General features: G+C 36.6%; 1 protein-coding gene across 3 annotated transcripts in view; it reads right to left on the bottom strand.

Moving 5' to 3' along the window:
* The window catches only part of mei-W68 (meiotic W68), a 152,749-nt gene that overhangs the window by 60,563 nt on the left and 65,260 nt on the right, over positions 1-26,926 (bottom strand). For all 3 annotated transcript variants that reach the window (XM_089248442.1, XM_089248440.1, XM_089248441.1), the window contains exon 5: positions 9,380-9,488. In XM_089248442.1, the coding sequence (XP_089104568.1) occupies positions 9,380-9,488 (109 nt within the window). The remainder of the gene's footprint in view (positions 1-9,379; positions 9,489-26,926) is intronic.

The raw sequence follows: 26,926 nt of genomic DNA, 5'->3' as shown, positions 1-26,926 counted from the left end.
TAAAACTGTGATGTCAAAGGATGTGCGTTTCTTTGTGTAAAGAGTGTCTTTCACTTATAATCAATGTATCCAGTCCACTCATCCCATTGTATCGCAACACAATATTCATAAATATATCACTTCATTATAAGTAAGGTTTTCAATTTTGGTATTGAAAGTTCACAAAGAAAAAAAATTCTTTATAACCAATATTTTGTAACATCTGATTTCATTATAAGCGGGCTGGACTGTATAATGATGAAAAATGTTTTAATTTTTAAACTTTACCTTCTGACATTTTTGGAATGGCTGCACTAATTTTATATCTACAGTAGAGTTTTAATCATAAAAAATTATTATTTTTTCACCATATGCTGTTCAAAGAACTGCAAAAGTACAAAATAAATTTTCCTTCAGTCTTGAGGTCTATTCCTCAAGGGTGTAAAAATTTGAAATACCAAAGAGAGTGTTCAATTAATTTGAGAAAGATAGTTGCACTGTTCCACTCTATGAAGCAAAGGGAAGCAAATGATCTCATTCAAGATTTATATCTTTCCAAACACAATGAAGTTCCAAGATTTTAAGAGACCTTCTAGCACAATAAGAACTTTTAGTGGAAAGTGAAAATTCTATCTAAATTAAAATATGAGCAATCTCTATGCAGTGATCTGAAAGTGACATCTCTATTGATTTAACTTCAAAATAACTTCAACACATTTTGTTTTTGTTGTACTCTCTTTATATGTGAGCTAGTAGCATGGCCCCCACAAGGGGTGGACTGACAAGGCTCCGGCCCAGTGGGATTTTAATTATTTTTTTGTTTTTTCACGCTATAAATGGGGCTCCTTTTATCATAAAGGGGCTCCGTGAAAGTATGGTCGGGGGGGGGGGGGGGAGGTGTAAAAGATCTCAGCCCAGGGGCCCTGTTTCAGGATGTGGGGACTGTAGGGTTCGTTTTTAATGACTGATTGTCACAATCATAACCACTGCCACTTTTATATATATTACTTGGTTTATTCATAATTTCTCACATTAACATATTACACGTCCCCCTCGCTTACAGCGAGCCTTATATTACCTCCTGAGTCCACAGGAGCCACTCTCTAACTAACCGAAAACACACCAAGCTTCTTTTCTCTTCGTCGAGGGCCTTTCTCCCCCACCCACGCTTTCTACTCCCATCATGCTCCTTCCCAATGGGGGGAAAACCTTACATTACCCCCTTCCTAAGCGTGAAATATGCATAACATATTTTACAAGACAATCTGATTACATGCATTGATACTGATAATAGAAACTAGGATATGATCAAATAACACGATACTGATAGCAATAAATATTTACATAATTTGCAATAAAACGCAAGTAAACATTAATGTTCATTATTTCAGTTCACACAATTCATTCTGTTCGTAAACGTGATATCACGTCTGCGCTTACGTTGTCTGTCCCTGGCGTGTCCGCTTCCAGGTGTTGTGATGATGGTCGGACAGTACGAGTTTTTGTTCTGCCCCTACTGATGGAGTAATTGAAGCTCTGTCTGAGACTTCGTTCTTTCCTCTCAACTGGCAAGCCTCACATGCACACACAAAATTCCTTCGTATCTTTGACAATCCCCTCCCAATAAAATGAGTACTAGATTCTGTCATTTGTTTCTTAGCACTCTTGTACATGTCCCTCAAAAGGAGTTTTACGGGCCCTTCGCAAAAAAACTTTTTTTTTTCCTTTGGTAAAACCAACCCCCCAACCCCTTTGTTGAAGGGCACAGCCCGCCGTATCCTCACTTACCCTTCGCTGCTGACTCCCATTCAGCAACCAGTGGGTCGCTTCTTCGAAATTCTTCTTGTGGGCTGAGGGTGTGCTCTGTTTATGTTTTTTCCTCTCATCCACTCCATCTCTCCCACCCTGCTTTGCCTGCATTTCGTTGTTCGTTATATCCTTCTTGTTCACAGCTGCGATCTTTTGGGCCTTCACTTCCCCTTTGAGTAAGTTGATAATTTGTGGATGTAATATGGCCTCCTCACTTATGTGGGGTGTAATAGTGCACAAGATGGCTCTGTGGTGGACTACACTTGTTTTGTCTGTTAAGGGAATGGCCAGATTGATGTGTCTCAAACCTGCCAAAATAGGCTTTCCGAATGCAGGTTTCAAATATGTCTTTGCTTTAGACTCTGTCTTGTGGCGAGGGACCAAATCTTCTCTTAAGACAGAAATTTGGCAACCTGAATCAATCAATGCATTCACAATTTTTCCCTCAATGCTAACTTTCATTCTCTTCAATACGGTGATAGATTGGATATATCCGGAATCCTGTCTGATATCATCACTGATACCGATTCCTGTTACTGAAAACGCTTCTGTATCTTGTGGTACACTTTCCGTTTCTATCTGGTTGACTCTAGTATCCAAATTACCTGCTCTTCTATTACTCATGCTGACTCTGTTCTTATTTTCAGGACAGTTTCTTTTTACATGGAATCGTGACGAACAAATGAAACAACCTTCCTCTCGAAGTGGCTTCTGATCAGAATATTTCTTTCCATGGTCATGCTCACGAAAATATCTATTCTGTTGGTTATCATAACATCCTATGTCAGAAAAATTTTCTGAATGTGAACCGCTATTATTTGTCGCACTCGTGTAATTATCTACTTCTTTCGCGAGTTTGACTACATCTAACCAACCGTCTGTTTCTTTCAACTGTATGGATGTTTGGGGACAGGCTTTCTTTAATTTTATCAACGATGACCAATTGTTTCAAATCCTCAAATGTGCTAACTTCCCTCGACTTGAGGTATAAATCTACAGCTGTTTCCACCCTGACCGCATATTGACTACACGTTTCCTTCGTTTTCCTTTTCATTGTATCTAGATTCTTTTTATGTTCAATGGGAGTGATTTGAAATTCCTTCAAAATCATCTCTTTGATTCTGTTGTAATCATCAAAATTGGGTTTTGCCTGCCTCATACTTACGCATCCAGCCTTCCCCTTCAAAATTCATAGTATAATTTTCCCATGGTATTCCTCCGTGACCTCATACAACTTGAATATAGTCTCTGCTTGATGAAAGAAAAAAGGCCAATCCTCTATGTTTTCCGTCACCTCTGGTATTACACCTTTCATTAAATTCAAATACCCAATAAAATCATTATTGCCACGTGTTCCACGTCTTTCATTATGTTTTATTCTCTCTACCTCTAATTCGTGGTTTCTTGCTTCTCGCTCTGTTCTTTCATCGATAATACTATTTAGTAATTCTTTCACAAATTCTGGTTCATAATGCGGGCTTTTCATGATTAGCTCTTTCAAATCCACAACCTTTGCGTCTTTGGGGACTTCCACCCATAACTCATCTGCTAAAATCAGCAGGTCCTCTTTTCGTCCCCTTTTTTTTAAAAATCAATATCGAATGAAATTACTGTACGAAATAGTTCGGTTTCGCCTAATAACAAAAAAATTTGACTGTTCACCTCGGTATAGGCGAAAGTCTTGATGCTCGTTCGTTTCTGCCGATGGTCGAGCTTTCACATGAATATTCCAATATCTTGAGACACTGGTGACCACCCAATGTGTGATCAGCTACGCCAAGTGATCAGTCCTGATCCTTCTATTTTGTCAACCGCTTAACAATGATTTATTCCTGCGATCACCTTTGCACAAAATAGTCAGTTTCCATTCAGTATAGTTCTACTGACCGCAATGTTGACACCACTATGTAGGGTTCATTTTTAATGACTGATTGTCACAATCATAATCACTGCCACTTTTATATATATTACTTGGTTTATTCATAATTTCTCACATTAACATATTACACGTCCCCCTCGCTTACAGCGAGCCTTTTATTACCTCCTGAGTCCACAGGAGCCACTCTCTAACTAACCGAAAACACACCAAGCTTCTTTTCTCTTCGTCGAGGGCCTTTCTCCCCCACCCACGCTTTCTACTCCCATCATGCTCCTTCCCAATGGGGGGAAAACCTTACAGGGACCATGGCTAGTAGAGACAATGCCATTATGAAAAAAAATATTGGCCCAAACAAGATGTCTTCATTCCATGAGAAAGTAACATTTGTCTCTCACAAGCCTTCAGTTAATTCAACTAGTTGGTACCAACATTTCATAGATATTAAATTGGGGCAAAATAACAACTTTGTAGAAGCTATGACCAGTGGCCCAATTTCCTTACACTTCCAAAACTGGCCAAAGGCTGAGATAAACAGTTTTACAATTGGATGTTGGAGAATTTAAAGAAATATGAGAAACTCAAGCTCACTGGACTCCTAGAGTACTTTTGAGTATGTATCTAAAGAGGTTTTGATACAACCCAGTCTGGTTTATAGATGTTCCCCCATGTGATGACTAGCTTATTTTTCTGTCTTACACTTGCAGATGGAAAAGAATGTTCAGAACAGTTTCTGGGCATTTGATGGTTCTCAGGAATTTTTTAAGATTTCTCATTTTCTAAATCCCAAGAATAATTCCAGCGAATTCTGGAAAACCACTGTTGTGACACAGTGCCGCTGTGGTGGTCGAGTGGTTATAGTGACGGACTCACGATGCGAGGATCCGGGTTCGAACCCCACAGTGGTGGTCGGCTAAAGTTGGTTTTCTGTGGTTCCCAACTTCAAGGCGCGAATGCAAGCCGATCTCCCCGTTAAAAAGTCTCGCCACAGAGAGCAACAGGCCTACAACGTTACAAATATTCAATCATTACACTTCACTAACAATTTGAAGTATAGATGGCAGCACTGAAATATCATACATAATACTAGCTACACACTCAGACTGTTAGGTGCACTCACTTTGTTCCAGACTCTGCCACGAAGCTGGGCTGGAAGAGATCTCGGCAACAGGATAAGTCCGGTGGCAGAGACCCTGGCATTCATTCATTCATTGTTGTGACACAGTAATAGTTGAAATGGAATATAAAAAATCAATGGGGAATAGTTGTTGAAAATTGAGGAAAGAAATAAAGGGGGGGGGGAAGAGAAGATTAAAGGAAAAAACATGGTGGGGGCTTCCAAATTCCAAAAATTATACTATAGTTTGTTTCAGGTTAACTTTGCAGTGGAGAGAAAGGTAGAGAGTGTATTCCTTCGCCGCAAAATATAGTTCCCATACATCGGAGGTTTCTGATGATCATTTATATAGAATATTTCAAATTTTTTTTATGATTTTGAAAAAGATACTGAAAAAATACCGTTTTGAACCAATGTATATTCGTTTAAAATTTTTAAATTAGAAAAATATTGGTTACCATTATCAAAAATCCATGGCGAGCTCAAGAACATTTTGGCGTGATTTCCAAGAAATTTTCCCCGCCAATATTACTATCGTGCTTTTTTTTTTTTGATTGCTCAGAGAGAGAGAGAGAGAGAGAGTTATATATATATATATTATATCGTCATTTTGTTTAATTTTTTCCGATACAATTTTTCATTCAGTTTTGCACGTAGTTATAGGCCTACACACCCAGACGAATATTCAAGCAGGTTTTTTTTTCTCGCGAAAATAACCTCCAACGAATTCAGATATTCACTCATAGATTACAGGAAGTGTCCCTCTTTCACGACAGCGCCGATACCAAAGCGTATCAATAATACGCTTTGGCCGATACCGTTGTGAGAGGCTTTCTTTATGGGTGTAGGTTACGGTTCCAGTCGCGTCGCCCCCCCCCTTTTTTAATTATCTATTTCTTGCCGTGTTCGTGGGATAGGGGTGGTTTCTGAATTCCAATAGCCGATAGCGGAGGGTGTTGACATAAGTAATGTCTCTTTTTCACCCACACCAACTTCCTCCCCCACAGCAGAGGCTGTTCCTCCAGATGGCCCTTCAGTGTCTCTCCAAATAAATATAAATAAGCGAGAGAGAGACCCACAATGGTTTAGGCTTGCAGTGTATTTTTTTCTTCTGTGACAGTTGTATCTTGCTTTTCACCAGAGATAGACACGCTGAAACGTTCTCCGTTCTTTTTGGCAATAATGCATAAAGCACGTTATTGAAAAAGAAGAGGAATTTTGGATTGCAGGTGGCCTGATGGAACACCTGTTGGAGCAACAACAATTAATAAGTAATAGAGAATCAGATAGTTCTACAACGTCAAGTGAGGATTCCATAGAATGGGAATCCGTGAAAAATGACTAAAACTGTAGTGATAACAAGTGGCGTCGAAGTATACCACGCGTTCGGGTGGGTGAGCGACGGAAATTTCGGCAAGAAAAGTGAGTAAAAGAATTCTAAATTCTTTCTTATCATTTTTATTATTATTATTTGGGGCTATTCCCAAATTCAAACGTGAAAACCGGGTTAATAGGAGTTACTAAGATACTTTTCAATAAAAAAAAATGATTTTTGTTTTCAAAAACCGCACTTTAATTTCTGAAAGTATCGACAGTGATTTTTTTTTTCATTAGCTAATTTTTTGTTACTAACTGACTGCAATTTTTTCTACAAGCATTACGTTACACGTAAAAAATATTTTTTTCTGCGAGATTGGCGAGAATCAGCCATACCTTACCGAGGCCGCGCATCGATACATAGGTTAAGAGGCTTTCGTTGTCATAGCAACGAGTGATGCGGTTCCCTCGTAGCTTCCTCTTCACTGCAAAGTTAACCTGAAACGGACTATAGTAATCCTGCCTAATATGAAATCTGTCAATAGCTATTGCAATTATTTTATGTGTGGGGTTTGTCCTTGAAAAAAAAAATAAAAAGAGGGAACTCTTTGCTCAGTCAAACATGCATAATATTGTACACTTTTATTCTTCTCACTAATCAGCACCCCTTACTTTATGGCCTTACTTGAGGGCCTACTTTTCCTTGGTAGAGAATAATTACACAATAATCTCCAATACCTTTTTGCATTCTTTTCTCCCTCCCCAATACACCTTAATAATTAAAAACTTTTTTTTTTCTTAAGTGAGGGGGCAACCCGGGCAGCAGGTTGTAAGATGTGGCAGCTTAAGCTTTTTAATTAGTTAGCTTTTTTTTATACAAAATTTGTTAGATATATAAAGTTTGGAACATAATGAAAATTCATACGACACTACGTGCTGTCACTCTTTTTTTGGAACCATACCTTGACTACGGAACAGACAGGGTATGGGGCAGGGTTGTTTAGTTTTAACCAAGTGGTTTTTAAAAAAAATCCAGTTTGGTTTTTTTCAAAAATCAAATAAAAGTGGCCTAAATATAATTTTTTCTCCTTGAAAAATATCATATTGGTTCATTATCAGCCAAAATTTTTCATTCTTACCACATTTTATATTCTTGGGAACATTCTGATGGTATATCTTTTTTATATTTGTATAAGTGTTTTTTTTCCAAAAAGTCTGATAAAAGTGGCCTGAATATATATATTTTTTTCATATAGTGAATTCATTCTGTGATATACAGAAGTCAAAATCTCTCATTCTTACCACATTTTCTAACTTTTGGCTACATTCTGATGCTCTATATATCTTTAGCAAATTCATGAATAAGGATTGCATCACACATCTAAATGTAGTGGTGCATTATCTATCAGGGTCTTTGTTTTTTTCTTTCACAAAGAAGCAGCAACAGTAGTGACACCATCATGCTAGGGACACACACACAGGTGGATAAGGTCACTCGTCCCGCAAGCAAGACCAGGGTTCGAGTCCCCGTGGGGGCACAGATGAATTTTTTTCCTTGTAATCTTCATCTCCACAAATAACCAGTCTTTCAATGTATCTTGCCTTAGTTAATCAACAACAGGAAAAATATTGAATTGTATGTATTTTTCAGAGCCTGACGAAACTGAAATAAAATGTAGGACCTGGTTCCATCAGAAGTTTCGGGTACATGGGAATGAGTGTAATTTTTAAATGCAAAGATTTCCAAACTTTTCATGTTTGCTATGTAGATTATCATTAATATAATAATATAAATAATAACATAATACTAATTAATTATTATAAAATTTGGGATTTTTGGCATGAAAGTGTCATGTAATTAAAGTTGTGTGGCGTATAAGCAAAATATTTAAATTTTATAAAGTATTAAGAATAAAATTGAGGCCAAAAAAAGGTCGTATAAACATAGAGTCTTATAAACAAGGTTTAACTGTAAATAAGTGATTTTGGGAATTCCCAAGAACTCTCTCGATATACAATTTCCTGTTCCCAAAGGCTTCAAAATATAAGGAATTTGGAAACACTAGCTCAGAGCACGAGTCTTACAGATTGCACTGAAAAATTCAAGTTTAAAGTTTTTATTTTGTTCAATGTATTATAAAATATTATTGTCTATTAGTCCATTTATATTAATTATTGTCTGTTGGTTAAATGACTGAAAAGTCTATTTAAAGATAAATATAACTTTATCTAGAAATAAATTTTGAGGCAAACATAAATTAATCAGGGTTGAGTCAGAGTAATTCTGATAATGATTGGCTCAAAACTTTAGCGCACAATGTGGCTATGTTATGTTAGCACAGACATTCAGCATGGAAAAGAAAATACTTCGGACGAAAAAAAACAAACCAAAATTCTGATCATTATAAACAAAGTTTTCCTGATGTTAGGATATACATTTGGTCTGTACATTGAAAAAATGTTAACAATATCCAAATGGCATTATTCATGATACAATGTAGGCTGCGTCTACTATCATGGTATAATCTTGATGGATTTTAGTTTGATCTTGACAATATTTGGCGAAGGTGGCTCTAATTTACCTGATAAGACTTGTGTCACCTTATGATTTAGGTGTGACTTAGCCTTATGATTGCTATAGAACAATCATGACACATGATATAACTGAAATGTTGATGAGATCACCAAAGTTCACAGTGTTACTAGAGAAAGAAGAAAGACCCTTCCTCAAATGGTTAGCACAAGACTTGACAAAAAAAATATTTAGATGCCAAGAATGGTTTTTTCTCAAAAAACATGGTCCCAAATAAAGGGTTTTTTTACTCTTCAGGAACGTCAAAACTTTCTCCCATGCTGAAAAATGCAATGTAATTGAATCAGAAAATTTTGTGTCATCCTTAGACTTCAATTTAACAATCACACATAGAAAATATTAAGCATCAATACTGATTTTACAGTTGCCATGGCGATTTGGTACTCAGGATTTGTCAAGCACAGCCCTGGTGTATATGGTGTGACTATGATGCAACAAAAATGATCATTCATTAGGTTTTTAAGTTAGTGAAAACACACTTATGTGTGTATCCATAAAATAAATTGAGAAAAAAAAAGAAGAGTATTTTTTTTTGGTGTGCACATATACTTTTTCTTGATAAGTATGATGACTGTTTGGAATTTTTCTTTTACTCTGGTACTCATTACAATATTCTGCCAAGGCTGTTTCAAGATTCTCCAACATAACAGTATACTTTAATGTATAAAAACTTCAAGAAAAAACATACTACATGAAGGTGTATCTTCTGAGTACCAAGCATACAACTTATGTCATCCAAAATACTGTCAACAACTGCTTGACTCCTGTACATTCCAATATCTTCATAGTAAAGCTCTCTAAAATGAAAAATTTGAACTTAAACTTTGAAAAATTCATGACAATAGTGGTAGTGGTGCGCAAACCTTTTGAAAAGTGTGACCTTTATTTGATCAAAAAATTTATTGACGACCCCCTGCACAGGCTGACCCAGGGCCGCAACTAGAGGAGAGCAGTTGGGCCTGATGCCCCGAGAGCTGAACCAGAAGGGGGGCATCGAATCCACCCTTCAACTGCTTCTTCTACATTACAAAGGGCACCAAAATGCAGGCTTGCCTGGGATGACTAAGTATCTAGTTGCGGTCCTGGGCTGACCATATGTCCCGGTTTTCGGGAATATTCTGCTTTTTTGCCAGTAGATGCAGTGTTTTTAATTTTTAAGAAATATACAATTTTGAAATTGGGTGACCCTGTAAAAGTACTAACCTGATATCGTCCGCCACATGTCAAAAGCACAAATGTAAAAATTTTCCCTTTTTTTACCATGACATTCAAACGTCATTTCCCATGTTCTTTTTTTGCAAGGACATCGTACATTCGTAATTCTGGCATGATGCAGCCAATCTATTGATTACTGTACAAGTAGAATTTGATAAAATTACATTGTATGATACATGACAATTAGCTCAGCTGAATAAAGGCATTCTTTATTTTTGACATATTTTTAAATAAAAATTAATATCTTATTCTTAAGTTTTTATTCTGGCGACCAGGGGTCGACAGTTTGCGCACCACAGCTCTATGGTAGCAAACTGGAGATCACTCACTTTTGAAATGAAATGATTTGATACGTAGCAGCTTGTTATAATTCCTTCTAGAAAATCAATCAAAACTTAGAAATCTCTAACATATAATTTTTCCTATGCAAAGGAAAAAGAGATTTTTTTAATTTCACCCGCACATCCAAAATCTTACTCATATAAAAATAAATTATCATAATCTAAGTATGATGCATTTACATAAATAACTTTTTTGCTTACACGATATACATAGATTTTGTTTGTTGGGAAACAAGTAATCTCTGCTTCTATGAGATTCTTTATATTTTTTTTATTTCCTTTTCTACCGAAAAAAAAATGCTAAGGTTCTGAAAAGCCCGTCGTGCTTCTGAATTTACCGTATATACTCGTGTATAAGCCTAGTTTTTTTGTGTAAAAATTTGTTCCCCAAGTGGGGGGGGGGGGGGTCGGCTTATACTCGGGTCAGTTTTTGATGAGAAAATATAGACCCCCGCAATCAGTAGTCATTTTTGTAGCAGTGTTCGAGAAACCGGCATTATTGGTATGGGATATGTTCAAACCCCACAGAACTGATGTCAAAGCCGAGGCAAGGAAATTTAAAACATTATTGGTTGGTGGCTAACATTGATTGTACAGCCTTTAGATGTGAGCATCAACGAGCCTCTCGAAAACTATTTGAGGAATTTGTGGATCGAATGGATGAGTTCCGATGATAAACTACAGAAAGTGGTGCCTTGAAGAAACCTGACATTGGCCTAGTGTGCTAATTGGTACATGAGGCATGGAATTCTGTTTCCGCCGATTCTTCAAAAAGTGTTGCATCAGCAATGCGATGGACGGAACTGAAGATATCCTCTTTGAAAGTGACAATGTGGCGATGACAGCCCAGATGAAGATAAAAACGAAGATTCCGCACCCCCTATGATGATCTGATGGATTACCATAAGCTTAGAGACTTAGCAGAAACGGATTAAAAAGTTCGAATCTTTTCTATTGTAAATTTTCCTAAGTATTCATTTTGCATTAAAATATAAGATTTTTTTTCACTGAAATACACGGATTTTTTGAGGTCAGCTTATACACGGGTTTTCAATTTATTGCGGTTTTGGTGGTCCTGAAGTGGGGGGGGGGGGGGGTCGGCTTATATACGAGTCGGCTTATACACGAGTATATACGGTATATTTTCAGACTTTCAAATGTCTCCCTTACTATGTTTATTATAATGAGTACAGAGTAAGCATATGCAGACTCCTCGAACAGAATGAGGAAATCACCACGGGCGCATATAGTGAATACAGGGGGAGGGGAAATTTCCACCTATGTGCCTTTCAGACTATGCCAATAATACAATTTTTTTCACTGAAACGAAGGGAAGTGATTTCACCCTCTGTACCTGCCGCTGGCAGTGCTTCTCAAACAATTGTAACCCCCAACTCCCTTGCCATAGTCATAATTCACCAGCGACTCCCCAGAATAATACAAATACAATGCCACAACAGGCAAAATGCCCAACGAGGTGGCTAAGAAAAAGATGCCCATTACATATATGGGTGTCATATATTTAAAAAATACAGCAACCCAATTAAAAATGCAATTACAAACAATATATATACATGATCAAATATTATACAATGCCCATAAAGAATACTTATGGTTGTCTAATTCTAAGTATGGATAGCTTCTCGATTTATTCCAACATGTGTATCGTATTTCTTTTTAAGCGTGTCAATTGTGTTAGAATTTACTACCTCCGGGGGTAAGCTATTCCATTTATTATATTATAATCCAGTAAATATTCTGTATCAAGAGAACCACTTCAAAGCACTGAGGATAAAAACACATCAATATGTTAACTAGCTTGTGCTAGCTAAAATAGAAATAGAAAATAGATGGAATATATATTTAAAATTATTACTTTCGGGTATTTAAAATTGATTAGTTTGGAATATATAATTAAATCCAAAAAGAAATTTAAAAAGAGCTGTAGGTCTCCAGGCGCCAATAAAAAAGGCGGCAGTAATCGATATACTATGGTAGAGCAAACAAATAATTGAATAATAGGAACGGAAATAAGAATAGTTGCCTACAAATGGTAGACGTGTTTCTTGGGGGTTTGAAGTAAGTGACGTCATATTGATGAAAGAAGCTTTGTCCAAGCCGGTGGGAATATAGTCCAAATTAAAAGAAATACAAAGACTGATGTAAGTACATTGAATAGTCACCATTCAAATAGGGAATTTCTCAGTTACCGTCACAAAGCATTTGGTTGGTTATATTTCAGGGGTGCCCTGGGCAAGAAGGATCGTCCGAGGAGTTTTGTCTTGGAGAAAAAGCGGTGAATCATAGAAAATAAATAGGACCAATGAATGAAAGACAAGTTTCAAAATTGAGAATAAATGATGGCCATTTAAGTAGAAATAGAATCCCTTTATTTAAGAAGTGAATTGAAGTATAACAGAGAGGATCTAAAATGGAGAGCATGTTAGTAATGGGAAGCTTCTATGAAAGAGAAAGATTGAGGTTAAAGGTACCTAGTAATGGCCATTGGGGTTCTCTGGGTCCTGGACGGAGAGTCGTGTGGACAAAGAAACGAGGGATGGATTGGCAATAACCAATCTTATGAATAAACCTTCAAGAAACAAATAGAAACTTAGAGAGGTGTAAAATATCAAATCAAATTAAATGGGTGGAGTTTTCCAAGAGACTGGGACATCCGTAATCAAATCTTAAAGTTTGAGAGAAAATCTGGATACAGGGTTAAAAAGAAGAAAAGTGAGTAATGAAGAGTTGAAAAGTAACCAACAGGACTGGAGTTTGGTGAAGCTTGGAAATCAACGCACAAGTCGCCATGCTGCTATGAGTTTCTAAGCAGAGGGATCTCTCAATGCACATGGTGAGTGATGCATGGATTGTATTCTCTCTCTCATATGTGACATAGTGTAGGTTTTCGTATTTAATTGTTTTGGGGACCAGCGGAAGTGTAATGAAATCATAGGTTCAGCAGGGGTCAGCACGGATCATGGCCTCAAAATTAGTGAAAATAGTGACCAAAATGTTTGAAAAAGTGACCACATAGTGACCGAAATGTTTAAAAGTGACCAAATAGTGACCAAAATATTTTTAGAGAGAGAGACCAAATGGACAATGAATTTTTATTACCAAATTGAAATTGAATTTAGTTTTAACTTTGCATTTCAATAGAACTCATTGAAATTGCTTTTTTTACATAATAGATAGAAATAATTAAATCAAACTCAAACGAATTCTGCTAACCAGCAAAGTTTTGAATAACTTATCAAATTTATCAACAGCTATGTGTGAGAGAATAACTACATTACATCCTTTTTAAGTAACAGCAGCAATGCCTTCCCTCATGTTGCTTTCCACAACCCATCTTAAAATCAATTTAAGCAGGAAAAACTTCAAAGCGGGAAAATTTTTTCCCATTCAAAGAAGGGAAAAAAATGAAATAACACAAAATTTGATGAGAGAATTTGTCCCATCTACATTCCAGTGGATTTTTCATTCATGTTATGCTATGAATGACAGTATACAAAATGTACTCAAACTTTTTTTAACTAGTACAAATTTGATTTACATACCTAGGTTTGTATAATACGTTCCAACAAATTTTAAGAAATTTACTTAATGATTAAAAACCATAAAATTAAATTTTTAACATTTTAAATTATTAAATTAAAAAATTACTTAAATTACTGAATTATAAATTATTTAAATTATTAAATTGAATAAAATATTTAAATTATTAAATTGAATAAAATATTTAAATTATTAAATTGAATAAAATATTTAAATTATTAAATTGAATAAAGTATTCAAATTATTAAATTAACTAAATTATTTTAATTATTATATGTTGAGGGAGGGGCAATCCACCCTCCCCCCAGCGTCAATGGCAGAGCCTACTGATGTATACATATATATGATGTATATCAATTGTCATCGTGCCACACCCCTAAGACCACTTTTCCCAGTCCACCTATGGCTGGACTGGGAAAAGTGGGCGAGTACTATTTTACAGGCGGGGGCACCAAAATAATACTGTCCTTGGGTGAGGAAAAAAATAAACCAGTTTTGAAATTTGTAAAAATATATATTTTCCCTTTTTTTACACACAACATACACCCCTGCAAAAAAAAAAACACATTTACTCCTTTACCCAGAAACACAGGGGTGGGAAGTGACAAAGTCCATTTCGGAGCAGCTTTGAAGCAGCAAAATTCAGGATTCTGAGCAGTTTTGGAGCAGCAAATTCAGGATTTGGAACAGCAAAATATAGGATTCGGATCAGTTTTGGAGCAGCAAAATATAGGATTTGGAGCAGATATTTATTGGAGCAGGGAAATTAACAAGAATATTTTCGTTAACCCTCATCCCTTTTCAAAATAAAACTGCACTGTCTTTTGTTATCAAAAATCTTTTCATCAGCTTGTTTTTTGTTTTTGGTGTCTCAGGTTTTTGACACCTTGTTTGAAAGAGCGGCTGTCATAAAATTTTTCACACCAGTCTATTTAAGATGATTTTTGCTTACTGAGGGCACTATTTGCTGTCTTGAACAGCAGCACTTCAAATGAGCAAAAACTTTTCTATAAGTTTTTTATACTCAGAAAGAAATTGTTGCAAAATGGGGGAGAATTTCGGAAGAATCAACACGACGTTTGGCGATTAAGTACGCATTATTTGGCGAGATTAGCGATCTGACACTCGTTATTCGGCAAAGTTTCTAAATTAACATTCGTAATTCGGCGAAAACACTTTTTACTTCCGGCATGGAAATTTTTTTCACGAAACATCTGGATTTGACGCAATGACGATCGACTACAGTAATTTCTGCTGCTTCCAGTGGCGACTTTTTTTTACACGGCAACTGACTCGCATTTGCACTTTAAAGCTTTTTTTTTTTTTTTGAAGCCGAGCACAACTCAGGTCTATGGCCATGGGCAATTTACTACCTAGTGAGTTGTGCCGGAAGTGTAAGTATGTGTACCTAACAGTCTGAGTGCGTATTTAGTGTTGTGTATGATTTTTTAGTGCTGCCATCTATATCTCAGAAGTGAAGTGAGTGTAGTGTAATGACTGAATATTTATACTGTTTGTAGGACTGTCGCTCTCTGTGGCGAGACTTTTTAACGGGGAGATCGGCTCGCATTTGCGCCTTGAAGTTGGGAACCACAGAAAACCAACTTCAGCCGACCACCACTGTGGTGACGATGGGGCTCGAACCCGGGTCCCCGCGATGCGAGTCCGTCATTATGACCACTCGACCACCACAGCGGCGCACTTTAAAGCTGAAAGACCATTGCAAACTATCTTCAGTTGCACAATCACGGATATTATCGGGGTTTCACGATGGAAAGGCCGATAGTTTAAATAAGGCGTACAGTGGAATATATAAAACACGCTCTTAGAAAGAATCGTTTCACGGTAAGCAGGAAGAAAAAATTTTTGGCGTCCTTTAAGAAATTCTGGACATACGAAGCAAAATTAGCTATTTGGCGCAGAAAAATACGAAAACACCATTGGAGCAGGATGGCGCAAGATGTTAATTTTGCCCCCCCCCCCCCCGTAATTTTTAACAGAAAAAAAGACTCAGCGGCCTTCCCCGGTAAATTTCCCATGAACCTCGTAAGCACCAACGTGGCGACTTTTTCTCGAGCCAAGGAATCGCCGTTTTGCGGTAGTCAATTCAAGATGGCTGACAAAGGGCACATAAAAAATTACAAAAAAATATATAATTTATAATATGAATTAACCTAATATGCGAAAATCGATAGAAATATATCGGGAAATACGGAAAATTAGGATGAAATGAACACAAAAATCGAATCAACAACATACGGGGTTTATAAATGCGGTTGATACAGAGTTTATGGATGCTGCTGTCAGGGCTACCTATTTTAGCGCGAAAACAAGTCGCCACGTTAGCGCTGACTCCTCCCGTAACTTTCAACCAACAAAAATAGTGAATTCGCCCCCATCCGGGACACCCGATTTACCATGGCCGTAATACAATTGTTTTTTATGGAGGGTAAACGTAATTTTACTGCCTCTTGACTGTGAAATTCGATAATTTTGCAAAGGAATTTTTATTGCCTTTTCTTAAATATACCATTCCATCAAAAACGCCGTCCAAGGCATTGCCCCCCCCCCCCCGCTTTTGGATCTGATCACGGTATGTAGCAATCCGGGTCACAAGTACGAACGAAAATTTACTATCGTCCGGGGCCGGTATCCACTCTTTTTAACAGAAAAAGAGTAAACTCGGCACCTTTCCTCGTTCAACACCCGTGGAACCAGACCCCCGCCCTCTCCTATTGCGGTCATAACAGACTCGAGACAAACGTTTTAATAACTTCCGAGGTCTAAAAATAAGATTTTTTTTACACATCAAGAATGGCGCGCAAGATGTCGATATTTGTTGGGGGGGGGGGCAGAGCGTACCGACTGAGCTGAAGAAAAACAATGATCAGAAGTTCATTTTGAACTCTTTTTCCATAAAAGTTGCAAAAACAAAAAACAAGATCATTTTCGTTCATCAAAAATACGGCCGGCAATCAAAAGGGAGAAACAAATCGAATCCCGACATACATCCATGCGGAAAAAACAGACATCTCACCTATAGAGAAAAAACCAGTCTATATATCCGTGCTTCCGTGAGGGTACGCCGCCGCCGATTTGCATACAGCGTCGGAACAACCGGTTCCCGCACGTGCATGGAGAGAAAAAAAAAGGAAAACAATCAGTATCGTGAAGATGCTCTAAATTAAGTTACGGCCCGGGCATAAAAAAAAATTAATATTAGGCCCTTTAAATTAGGAAAAAAATGTGAAGTAGGGGCCAAAGGCGCGCTCGGTGTGCCCATCGTTAAATCCGCCTCTAGTTACGGCTCGCATGCACGTTAACTGAGTTTTTATCAGCCTGATGACAAATTTTCATCTGATTTGGAAACCCTTGTGTTAAACTAAATGTTGAATTGCAGGATTCTGTGATCTTCTCATAAACAGTTCTCCTTTTGATCATACCTGGGGCTACGGTTTCTTGCTGAGATTTAAATCCAGTTAGAAAAATAGTACGAATTTTATTTCTAGATAGATCGCGATTTTCAATCGGATGATTTTTTTTTTATTGTAAGTAAATTCAAAATACATGCGAGCTTCTTTAACCTTGGCCAGCTACAAGAGTATTCTCCAAAGCGTATTAATACGCTTAATACGTATTAATAATACGCGTCTTTAATACGCGCTTTGGTATTCTCCCGCTGCGCGTAAGTTAGCTTCTGCACGGGCTCTCTAATCGTCATTTCAAATAGCATTTAAAAAAATTAACAAAAGTAACGATAGAACAAACAACAAATGTAACTTGCTCGATGCTCCAAGAAAGGTATTCGGCCCTTAGGACTAAAATTTTTTAAAACAAATAAAATAAAGGATCAATTTTAAAATAAGATGAAAATAAAAGAACGAGTGAGCACGTGGGGAAATAAGAAAGAATGGTAGTATAGGGAGGAAAAAATTCTTTGTTGTAAGTACGCCTTTTATGCTAGTTTTTTTTCCGACCGGCTTTTCCATAAAATGACGATTCTTTAACTAAGGAGCTTTCTTTTTCCAAGCGCCTTGAAATCAAGTTATGCTGACGTCACACGGTATGCTCCCGGGAAGATAAGATGCCTTCGATCGTAGTTCAATGAAGGGAGGGAGAAAATTAGCGATATTGAACAGGTAAAGTTCCTCCTTGAAGAAAAGAAAAACACTGACAGCAGAAAAGCGCGCGAGACCGAGGTTTTTTTGCTAAAAAAGTGGAAAAAGTGACCTGGGCCTGAAAATACGTAATAAAAGTGACCAGTTTCTAAAAAAGTGACTTTTAGTGAAAAAAGTGACCCGTGCCGAGCCCTGGTTCAGGTATATAAATGTTTTGGGGCCAATAAAAGAATTTGTTAATGAATTTAATGAATTGTTGATTGAAGTATGTATTAATTTTTAAAACAAATGTTAATATAGAACATACAATTAAATATATAGCGTAAATAAATAAATTGATTTTCAAGTATCTCATGCATGACAACTCATGTGTCAATTTGCTTGGGTTATACTTATATATACACCGTGATTCCGAAAAAATGGGAAAAACTTTAAGAGGTGATAGTATGCAAATCTGTGTCACAGTGAATAATGTGAAGTAGTAACGTACGGGATAATGGCGCACTTTAGTAATACTGAAAAAATGCAGACATTTATGCAAACATGCATTTCATTTAAGTATTCATTATGCAGACATGCATTTCATTCACGCCTGCTTTTTCAGTATTATTAAGTGCGCCATTATCCTGTATGCTATAACTGTTAGAACGGTTGCATTCTGGAATAACTTCACAGGGCTGGCGTCTGCACCTTTTATTCATTATGATGCAAATTTGCATAAGGTTTCTTCTTCTTCCCCAGGTTACATTTTCATGCATGGTGTTCTCCTGATAAATTTCAACAGGAATGCAATTTTAACATTTGCAGGGGTCAGCACGGATCATGGCATCAAAACTATTGAAAATAGTGACCAAAATTTTTAAAAAAGTGACCAAATAGTGACCAAAATGTTTAAAAGTGACCAAAATATTTTTGGAAAGTGACCAAATAGTGACCAAAATATTTTTGGAAAGAGACCAAATGGACAATGAATTTTGATTACTACGAAATTGAATGAATTGAAATTGAATTTAGTTTTCCCTAAACTTTGTATTTCAATGGAGCTCATCGAAATTGCTTTTTTTACATATAATAGTGTGAAATAAATCAAACTCGAATGCATTCTGCTAACCAGAAAAGTTTTGAATAACTTATCAAATTTATCAACAACTATGTGTGAGAGAATAACAGTAGCAATGCCTTACCCCATGTTGCTTTCCACAACCCATCTTAAAATAAAAAGCAGGAAAAACTTCAAAACGGGAAAAAGTTTTCACATTCAAATAAAAAGAAGGGGAAAAAATGAAATAACACAAAATTTGAAGAGAATTTGTCCCATCTACATTCCAGTGGATTTTTCATTCGTATTATGCTATGAATGACAGTATACAAAATGTATTCAAACTTTTTTAACTAGTACAAATTTTATTTACATACCTAGGTTTGTATAATACATTAAACAAATTTTAAGAAATTTACTATAATGATTATAAACTAAAATTAGATTTTTAGCAATATTATTTTAAATTATTAAATTAAAAACTACTTAAATTGAATAAAATATTTAAATTATTAAATTGAATAAAATATTTAAATTATTAAATTGAATAAAATATTTAAATTATTAAATTGAATAAAATATTTAAATTATTAAATTGAAAATATTTAAATTATTAAATTGAAAATATTTAAATTATTAAATTGAATAAAATATTTAAATTATTAAATTAACTAAATTATTTTAATAATTATATGTTGAGGGAAGGGCAATCCACCCTCCCCCCCAGCGTCAATGGCAGAGCCTACTGATGTATACATATATATGATGTATATCAATTGTCATCGTGCCATACCCCTAAGACCTTCAAGTCTATATCCACCTATGGCTGGACTGGGAAAAGTGGGCGAGTCTACTATTTTACAGGCGGGAAAGGGGGGGGGCACAAAAAAACATTTACTCCTTTACCCAGAAACACAGGGGTGGGAAGTGACAAAGTCCATTTCGGAGAGCAGCTTTGAAGCAGCAAAAATTCAGGATTCAGACCAGTTTTGGAGCAGCAAATTCAGGATCCGGAGCAGCAAAATATAGGATTTGGATCAGTTTTGGAGCAGCAAAATTTAGGATTTGGAGCAGATATTTATAAATTGGAGCAGGGAAATTAACAAGAATATTTTCGTTAACCCTCACCCCTTTTCAAAATAAAACAACTGCACTGTCTTTTGTTATCAAACATCTTTTCATCAGCTTGTTTTTTGTTTTTGGTATTTCAGGTTTTTGACACCTTGTTTGAAAGAAAGGCTGGCATAAAATTTTTCACACCTATCTATTTAAGATGATTTTTGCTTACTGAGGGCACTATTGGCTGTCTGGAACCACAGCACTTCAAATGGGCTAAAAATTTTCTATAAGTTTTCAATTTTTTCATACTTGGAAAGAAATTGTTGCAAAATGGAAGAGAATTTCGGAAGAATCAACACGACGTTTGGCAATTAAGTACTCATTATTTGGCGAGATTGGCGATCTGACACTCGTTATTCGGCAAAGTTTCTAAATTAGCATTCGTAATTCGGCGAAAACGCACTTTTTACTTCCGGAATGAAAATACCTGCAAGCTTCTTTAACCTTGGCCAGCTACAAGAGTATTCTCCAAAGCGTATTAATAATACGTGCTTTGGTATTCTCCCGCTGCGCGTAAGTTAGCTTCTGCACGGGCTCTCTTAAATCGTCATTTCAAATAACATTAAAAAAAATTAACAAAAGTAACGATAGAACAAACAACAAATGTAACTTGCTCGATGCTCCAAGAAAGGAATTCGACCCTTAGGACTAAAACTTTTTAAAACAAATAAAATAAAGGATCAATTTTAAAATAAGATGAAAATGAAAGAACGAGTGAGCACATGGGGAAATAAGAAAGAATGGTAGTGGGGGAGGGGGAAATTCTTTGTTGTAAGTATACGCCTTTTATGCTAGTTTTTTTTTTCCGACCGGCTTTTCCAGAAAATGACGATTCTTTAACAAGATTAAGCTTTCTTTCCAAGCGCCTTGAAATCAAGTTATGCTGACGTCACACGGTATGCTCCCGGGAAGATAAGATGCCTTCGATCGTACACTGCGCAAAACAATTAGGGGAGCACATGGTTTTAACAAAATTACGCAAAGATGTATACCGATAAGTAACATAAAATGAATCATCCATAATTTAAAGCCTAGCAGGAAACGGAAGAAGAAAACTTCATATGCAAATCAAAGTTCATGACGTCAAAAACCAGAAAAAGGAGATAAGGGCAGAAATCGGGATGTTGCAGAAACGTCTGTTTTACTGCCGTAACTGTGAAATTCGATTGCGCGGTATTTTTTTTTTTGAGACAAGGTGACTTGAGGATGTCTCAACAACGTGATTTACCGGAATCCATGGTATGGCGTGTTCTCTTGGCAACAGGACGAAGGGTGTCCAGCCAAACAGTACGTAATCGGCTTCATGAGGGAGGGCTCTATGCACGTAGGCCAATGGTCTGCATTCCGTTGACCCCACGCCACCATGCGGCCCGAAGAAGATGGGCTGCTGAACATCGAGATTGGGAGCAACATGATTGGAGCCAAGTGCTGTTTACAGACGAGTCCCGATTCAGTCTGGTGTGTGACACCAGACGTGTTCTGGTATGGAGGGACAGGGGCACTCGAAATAACTCCGCATTCGTTCGTGAAAGGTCAAAATACAGACGAGCTGGTTGGATGGTATGGGGTGGAATCAGCATAGGCAGACGTACGGACCTGCATATCATTCGGAATGGCACTTTGACGGCCCGAAGGTATGCAGACGAGATACTGCGACCTCATGTCATCCCTTACGCTGGAGCCATTGGAGATTCCTTTGTTTTCCAGGATGATAATGCCCGACCGCATAGAGCTCGTCTGGTGGAGAACATGCTTGAAGCTGAAACAATACAGCGTATTGACCTGAATCCAATCAAGCATGTTTGGGACATGCTCGGACGATGCATTGCTGCACGACCAAGGCCGCCTGTTACTGTCCGAGACTTGCAGATTGCACTTCTTGAGGAGTGGAACAGTATTCCCCAAAGTCTGATCAATAACCTCATCGCATCCATGGCAAACAGGCGTGCAGCAGTCTTAGCTGTTCGAGGAGACCACACGCCCTATTAAAACTCATGCATCATGTCTAAACAGTACTTTTTTTTATCGTTTACATGTAACCAAATTGTTGCTCTAAATCATCTTTTCATGTTTTTTCCATATTTTCAAAGAATTAAAGCTTAATTCCAAAATTTTTTATGTCTTTTTTCTGTATTGCGCATTGTTACGCGTGTACTATCCATTGTATGCCAATACGTGGCTGTCTCGCACGGTTTTCTTCACTTTTTTGCTTGCTCCCCTAATTGTTTTGAGCAGTGTAGTTCAATGAAGGGAGGGAGAAAATTAGCGATATTGAACAGGTAAAGTTCCTCCTTGAAGAAAAGAAAAACACTGAGACAGCAGAAAAGCACACGAGACCGAGGTTTTTTTGCTAAAAAAGGGGAAAAAGTGGCCTGAAAATAAGTAATAAAAGTGACCAGTTTCTAAAAAAGTGACCCGTGCCGAGCCCTGCATTTGCAGAGCGGCCATTTTAAAATATGCTGGCGCGTTTGCGTTTCATGTTAGACCATATATTCTTTGATGACAATTGTTTGTTTTTGTGTGTCTCAAAGTTTTTCCAACACAACCCTATACAACACAACACAATGGAAAAATGAGAATGGTATTTTGCTTATGCACTTATGAGAATGGTCTCAAACCCCAATAGGTTAACAAATATTGCTAGAATGCTGCAGTGCTTCTAGGAGTTGTAACACACAATTTCGGAACTACTGGCTTATGATGCAGATTTGCAGTACAGTCCAACAACCATGTCTGTTTCAGATTGTTTGAAAGCATAAAAGTTTTTAAATGCCAAATGAGCTTTTTCAAGTGTTTCATACTTCCAATATTTATTTGCTAATTGTTAAATTTTAGAGAATATTTTTAAATTTCAACTTATTTCAACACTATTTGAGATACTGATGCGGTATTGCTGATGTAGATTGTTGTAATTATAAAATCATAATTTACAATGCTCCTCAAAAAACTTGTGTGAACACACCAAAACCGCAATTCAATGAAGTTCTGGAATCCCAATGGTTTGTTCCATTAAGGCTCATTTTTAAGGTGGGTTCACACTATGTGTGCTACATTTTGTACAAATGTAATTTTCTGAGCTGCCATAATGTGAATGAGAGGGAGAGAGACGTCATGATATATATCTTCCTAGAAGCACTCTAGACAAATATTGAAAGTTATTTGAGGATCCAATCATCTGTGTACAACAAATACATTTGTGCCACATCTCCTGAATCTTATGTCTGAAAGCTGTGGTGATGCGGTTGCATCTGGTTTGTAAGTGGGTGGAATGGTAAAAGCAAAAGTCTGGCATACTTGATTATTATTCGCAAAGGAAGCTGAGCAAATGTAGTGAGGAATCACCTTAGATTTTTGCAAAATTATCAACTACAGATTAAATTGTAGAAATGCCAAATATTTTTACATTAAAAGAAAAAATGTCCAATATGTAAAAAAATGTTTCAATTTATGCAGTCAGATCTCAATTTAACAATTTTCTCAATTCAAAGGTAGAATTATATAGTCTGCACAGAACTTCATTTAATTTTATGGTGTCTTTTCTCCGATTTGACAAAATATTCAAATTATTTTCAATTTAAAAAGAAAAATGTTAAATTTCTATGTAAAAACATTGGTTTTCAGAGTCATTTTCTTTCTTGAATGTTATTTTAGGTCTTCCTATTCTACTTTTCAGAAAAATAGGTATCTTCAAAAATTAAAAGTTGAAGAATGATCCAACAATTGTAAATTGTATGCTTATGGTCAACATGTTCAATAACTCAGTAGAATAAAAACCATACTCGTAGAGAATGTCTGTTGATAGGCATCTGAAAATTCCCACAAAAACAGATGTGACAGGCACATTCAATAATAAGAGGCTCTGAAGGTTGGCTCTAAGAGGCTGATTTGGTTTGATGAACTGATTAGATAGCTACTAGTCAAATAGAAACAGCTACAGTTATACAAATGAAGAATAAATGTGATATCAGCTAAACCTACCTTTCTTTTCAAACCAAGCACAACTTAGGTCTATCACCATCAATGGGCAATTTACTGCCTAGTGAGTTGTGCCGGAAGTGTAACTGTGTGTGCCTAATGGTCTGAGTACGTATGTAGAGTTGCTCGATTTTTCAGTACTGCCACCTATATTTCAGAAAACCTGCAATGCATTCGCTACAATAAAAAATATTTCATTTCTTTTATTATAGTTTAAGGATGGGCAACTTTTCACTGTTCAAAGATAATGGTCAGCTGCAGCATCGCCGGCTGCACCAGGAACTAAACTCTGGCATATAAGCTGCACCTGTAACAACACTCAGAAAACTTGCAGATTTAATTCTGCCGTAAATGGCGAATTTCGTATGGCTATTTAGTCTAAAATCTTACTGAGTTTTATTAAACAGCTCCTTCAGAAACTGATACAAATCCATTGTTTGTCTGTTTCCCAGACAGTAGATGAAATGTATAAAAAAATCACTTTCTTTTGGAAATTAGTCTATTCAATCACACCCATAGTTTGAAATTTTACAGACACATTTCTACATTTTTCTGCAATTATTTTTATCCCTTATTCCTGATTTGGCAAACGGTGAGACCACACGGGACAAATAAATACTTAAGGAATTGATTCACTCCATGGAGGAAAGAATAACAGGAGGTGACGCGACCAGCGCCTCCGTTGAGAAAGCATGGGGAATCTGGGTTGCCAGATGAAGCCAGTGATCGCTCTATTAAAGGGACCAAGTAAGCCCAAACAAACCGTGGCTTCCCATGCTTTCCTATGAGAAACATCCCCGTTTTTAAAAATCATTTAAAAATTTATTATTCACTTTAGGAACTCGATTTTTTTCCCCTCAAATTCTTTGGATATATTTATACAATTGAACGAGAGCTTTTGCAATTTTAGTTGTTATTTGTTTTCGAATATTAACTTCAACAACATGGAACCTTTTGCAAAAATAACAAAAATTTACCCATATCTTGTGCCACAAAATTTCTTCTCGGCATTTTAATTTAAAAAAAATTATGCCAAAGTATGTAACACCTCAGTGCTGAGAGAAATACAATGTTTAAAGACACTTGAACAAGCGGTGTTTGAAAAAATCTGACTTTTTTTTGCGAAAAACATTATATATATGCAAAACATTAGCATATATAATGCCTTTCAGCTGTTTATATTAAAATATTGTAGAAATATTTCTCCATTCCAGGCAAACACTCCAACACAGACACAATTTTAGATTTCAATTCGAAACTTTTTTGTCAAATTTTCGTACACGTACCACTTTAAAAGCAAAGTAATTGGTACAAAATGAAGAGAAAAAAAAATAGCCCAAGTGATTATTTTCCTAAATACTATAGGCCAGAGAGATGACTTATCGCGGCTCGTAAAAAGTTTTTTATTTTTTAATATTTTTTTCTCAATACATCTACATAGCGGAAAGTTCGGCATATATTTCCAGTAATACGTATTCAAGAATATGAGAGTGGAACGGAAGAAGGGTGGCGAAATTTGTACAGCCAGCTAAACCATAAATACACAGTGGCGGATGACGCTCTAGCACTTCCAGTACTTTGGGGCACGGGGGCGGCAAAATGCTGTTTGCCCCGGGTGACAAAAATCCTAACTACGGCCCTGTCAGAAGGTGCTCGAGCACCTCAGAACTGATTCAGAAATAAGAATTCCTCATGTAAATCTTAAGACGAGCGCCCACGGGCCTGAAACACTTTCGAAAGTCCCGGATCTATCATAATGATGAACGAAACAAAAAGGCAAGATAAACAGTTCAAAGAAAAAAATTATGAAATTGCAGCTTCATATTATTTTAATTAATCATATTCCCATAGACATTAATGTGATGCATCAAATTTTTAAAATAAATTGAAGCACTGAACTAAAAACTTATGACGAGTCGAGAGTGAAAAATGATCTTCCCCTTTTTCAAAAATAAATTAAAAATATAACAATCCCTTATATAAGGATAAGATTTGTATTTTTCCCCTTTATTAGATCATGTAGATTACCTGAATACGCATTAAATGGTCATGGTGCTTAAATTTATTTAGTTATTAATATTTTAAAAGAATTCGATCCGGCAAAACACATGTTAAGTATAGGGAAAAGAGCGGTTTGTTTGGGCTTACTCGTCAGCCCATAGGGTTGCCACAACGGCTTCAATTTTCATTTGTGATGTCACCTCCTGTTATTCTTTCCTCCATGGATTCACTCACTAGTAGATTTAGAGAGGAGTTTTATTATTAAGATGGAAAGCATGTCAAAAGCTGCCGTGTGGATAGTATTCACTATCATGGGCAAACCAGTGATGGTACCAAGATAAAATGGACTAGCTTTGCATGGACCAGGCAGACTACCTGTAGATGTGAATGGATTTGCACATGCACCATTACTTGGTACTCCTGTATGTCCATGAGATTGCAAGTAACCAGATTTGTGTTACATGTATTATTATTCCTTGAGTAATTTCTTCCAGTATTTTGGTGTTGTTATTCTGCTTCAACCTAGGAATTATTAACCAATGTATCAGGTTGGTACCTGATATGTTGAAATTTAGAGATGACTGCTTCTGTGTTTTGGACACAAAAAAATTGTGTCTGAGAGTTGGAACTGTCTTGTTTAATATGAACCCAACCATCCCATATGACGTATTTTTTGCTCTTTGGAATTATTAGAATCTGCGTAGCCTAATCGGTTGGAATTTCGAGGTACCCATTGTGAGTTGGCATCCACTTTGAAAATGTTTCTTCATCATGAGCATAATTGCTCACAAATAAATATTGCCCAACAAGGTGGCAGAAAGAAATGAGGTAACAATGCCCATAAAAAATTTAAAAGCAATCTGTGT

Source organism: Pholcus phalangioides, unplaced genomic scaffold (assembly GCF_987345545.1).
Source record: "Pholcus phalangioides strain wild (caught in Gottingen) unplaced genomic scaffold, Ppha-v1.0 ptg000020l_1, whole genome shotgun sequence".
NCBI lineage: Eukaryota > Metazoa > Arthropoda > Arachnida > Araneae > Pholcidae > Pholcus > Pholcus phalangioides.
The sequence above is the reverse complement of the archived record's forward strand: the minus strand, read 5'-3'. Positions and strand labels throughout refer to the sequence as shown.